We start from the raw sequence: 2,500 nt of genomic DNA on the forward strand, positions 1-2,500 counted from the left end.
TCAATGAAAAAGCCTTTTCGCAAACTTCACATTTATATGGCTTCTCATTTGTATGTACTCTCATGTGTGTTACTAGATGTTGTTTCAGAGTAAAAGCCTTTTCACAAACCTCACAAATATATGGCCTCTCCTTTGTATGTACTCTTATGTGATTTAGTAGATTAGATTTGGTACAGAAAGTCTTTTCGCAATCCTCACAGCTATACAGTTTCTCCTTTGTATGTACTCTCATGTGCGTCATTAGACTAGGTTTCTGTGAGAAGGCCTTTTTGCAAACCTCACATTTATACGGCTTCTCCTTTGTGTGTACTCTTATGTGCGCTGCTAGAATGTGTTTCCGTGTGAAAGCCTTTTCACAAATCTCACAGCTATATGACTTCTCCTTTGTATGTACTCGCATATACTTGGTGAGATCGCTCTTATAAAGGAATTTCTTGCCACAAACAAAACTTTTCGTTTTGTTATCATAATTTCTAAGCTCCTCATGGCCTTCCCTGTGATCCTCATCTGATGACCCCTTGGGCCCAAAATCAGCCACAAATGGAGCTGCTGGCAATGCGTCATTGTAATCTTCAATCGCATTACTTGAGTCTCTTTCAAAATCCTGTTTCTGATGTTTATAGAAGGGAAATCCGTGTTCTGTTGTTGCCTCGCTCCCTTCATCTCTCGCCTCATCTGCGTAATCAAGGCTTTCTTCCTTAATTTCCACACACGTCTCTTCGGTGACACCTTCGCTGGCCTCTTCCTTGATTGCGACCCCTGCGCCGTAGATTTCCTCGTCCCTGAGTGGGGCCAAAGGCAGCCAGTCCGACAGGAAGTTCATGGTCGTCTTCTGAAGATGATATACAATGAAAGTAACAAACAAAATAACTGTATTGTTATAATATATATGGATATAATATACAATGAGAGAAACAAACAAAATAGTAGGAATTATAAGAATATAATGTTACTCCAGGTTATTAGGAACATTTTTATCTTCCATGCTAAATATTGGTGGTAACAAAAATCAAAGACATTCGCTTATAGCCACGAATAAAAATTCATACAAATATACAAGTTCAAATTCATGCACATACACTTACATGCACAAACGTATATGCACAAGCATATCCACATGTATCCATATAAAACATATAGATTTAAAACAAACAAATATGGACATATTCATACAGACAGACACATATTCAACTGATAGACACATATTCATACAGACAGACACATATTGAACAGACAGACACACATTCATACAGACAGACAGACACATTCATACAGACACACAGACAGACAGACACACATTCATACAGAGAGACAGACACACATTCATACAGACAAACAGACACACATTAATACAGACAGACAGACAGACACACATTCATACAGACAGACAGACACACATTCATACAGACAGACAGACACACATTCATACAGACAGACAGACACACATTCATACAAACAGAAAGACAGACACACATTCATACAGACAGACACACATTCATACAGACATCTATTCATACAGAAAGACACCTATTCATACAGACAGACACATATTCATACAGACAGACATCTATTCATACAGACAGACATCTATTCATACAGACAGACACCTATTCCTACAGACAGACACCTATTCATACAGACAGATACCCATTCATACAGACAGACACCCATTCATACAGACAGACACCTATTCATACAGACAGACACATGTTCATACAAACATACACCTATTCATACAGACAGACACCTATTCATACAGACAGACACCTATTCATACAGACAGACACTTATTGAACAGACAGACAGACACACATTCATAAAGACAGACAGACACACATTCATAAAGACAGACAGACACACATTAATACAGACAGACAGACACACATTCATAAAGACAGACAGAACGACACACATTCATACAGACAAACAGACACCTATTCATACAGACAGACACATGTTCATACAGACATACACATGTTCATACAGACATACACATGTTCATACAGACATACACCTATTCATACAGACAGACACCTAATGATAATAACAGACACCTATTCATACAGACAGACAGACACCTATTCATACAGACAGACAGACACCTATTCATACAGACAGACAGACACCTATTCATACAGACAGACAGACACCTATTCATACAGACAGACAGACACCTATTCATACAGACAGACAGACACCTATTCATACAGACAGACAGGCAGACACACATTCATACAGACAGACAGACGCACATTCATACAGACAGACAGACATTCATACAGACAGACAGACAGAACGACACCTATTCATACAGACAGACACATATTGAACAGACAGACATTCATAAAGACCTATTCATACAGACAGACAGACACCTGTTCATACAGACAGACAGACACCTATTCATACAGACAAACAGACACCTATTCATACAGACAGACAGACACATATTCATACAGACAGACAGACACATATTCATACAGACAGACAGACACATATT

General features: G+C 38.6%; 1 protein-coding gene across 1 annotated transcript in view; it reads right to left on the reverse strand.

Moving 5' to 3' along the window:
- The window catches only part of LOC122249940 (uncharacterized), an 18,506-nt gene extending 16,871 nt beyond the window's left edge, over positions 1-1,635 (reverse strand). Inside the window, 1 exon segment of the mRNA XM_086531695.1 lies at positions 1-1,635. This exon segment is cut by the window's left edge and continues 198 nt beyond it. Coding sequence (XP_086387821.1) covers positions 1-823 — 823 coding nt within the window. The 5' untranslated portion in view covers positions 824-1,635.
- Between the last annotated feature and the right edge of the window lie 865 nt (positions 1,636-2,500).

Source organism: Penaeus japonicus, unplaced genomic scaffold (genome assembly GCF_977035675.1).
Source record: "Penaeus japonicus unplaced genomic scaffold, GWHDUDI00000001_assembly GWHDUDI00000036, whole genome shotgun sequence".
NCBI classification, from domain to species: domain Eukaryota; kingdom Metazoa; phylum Arthropoda; class Malacostraca; order Decapoda; family Penaeidae; genus Penaeus; species Penaeus japonicus.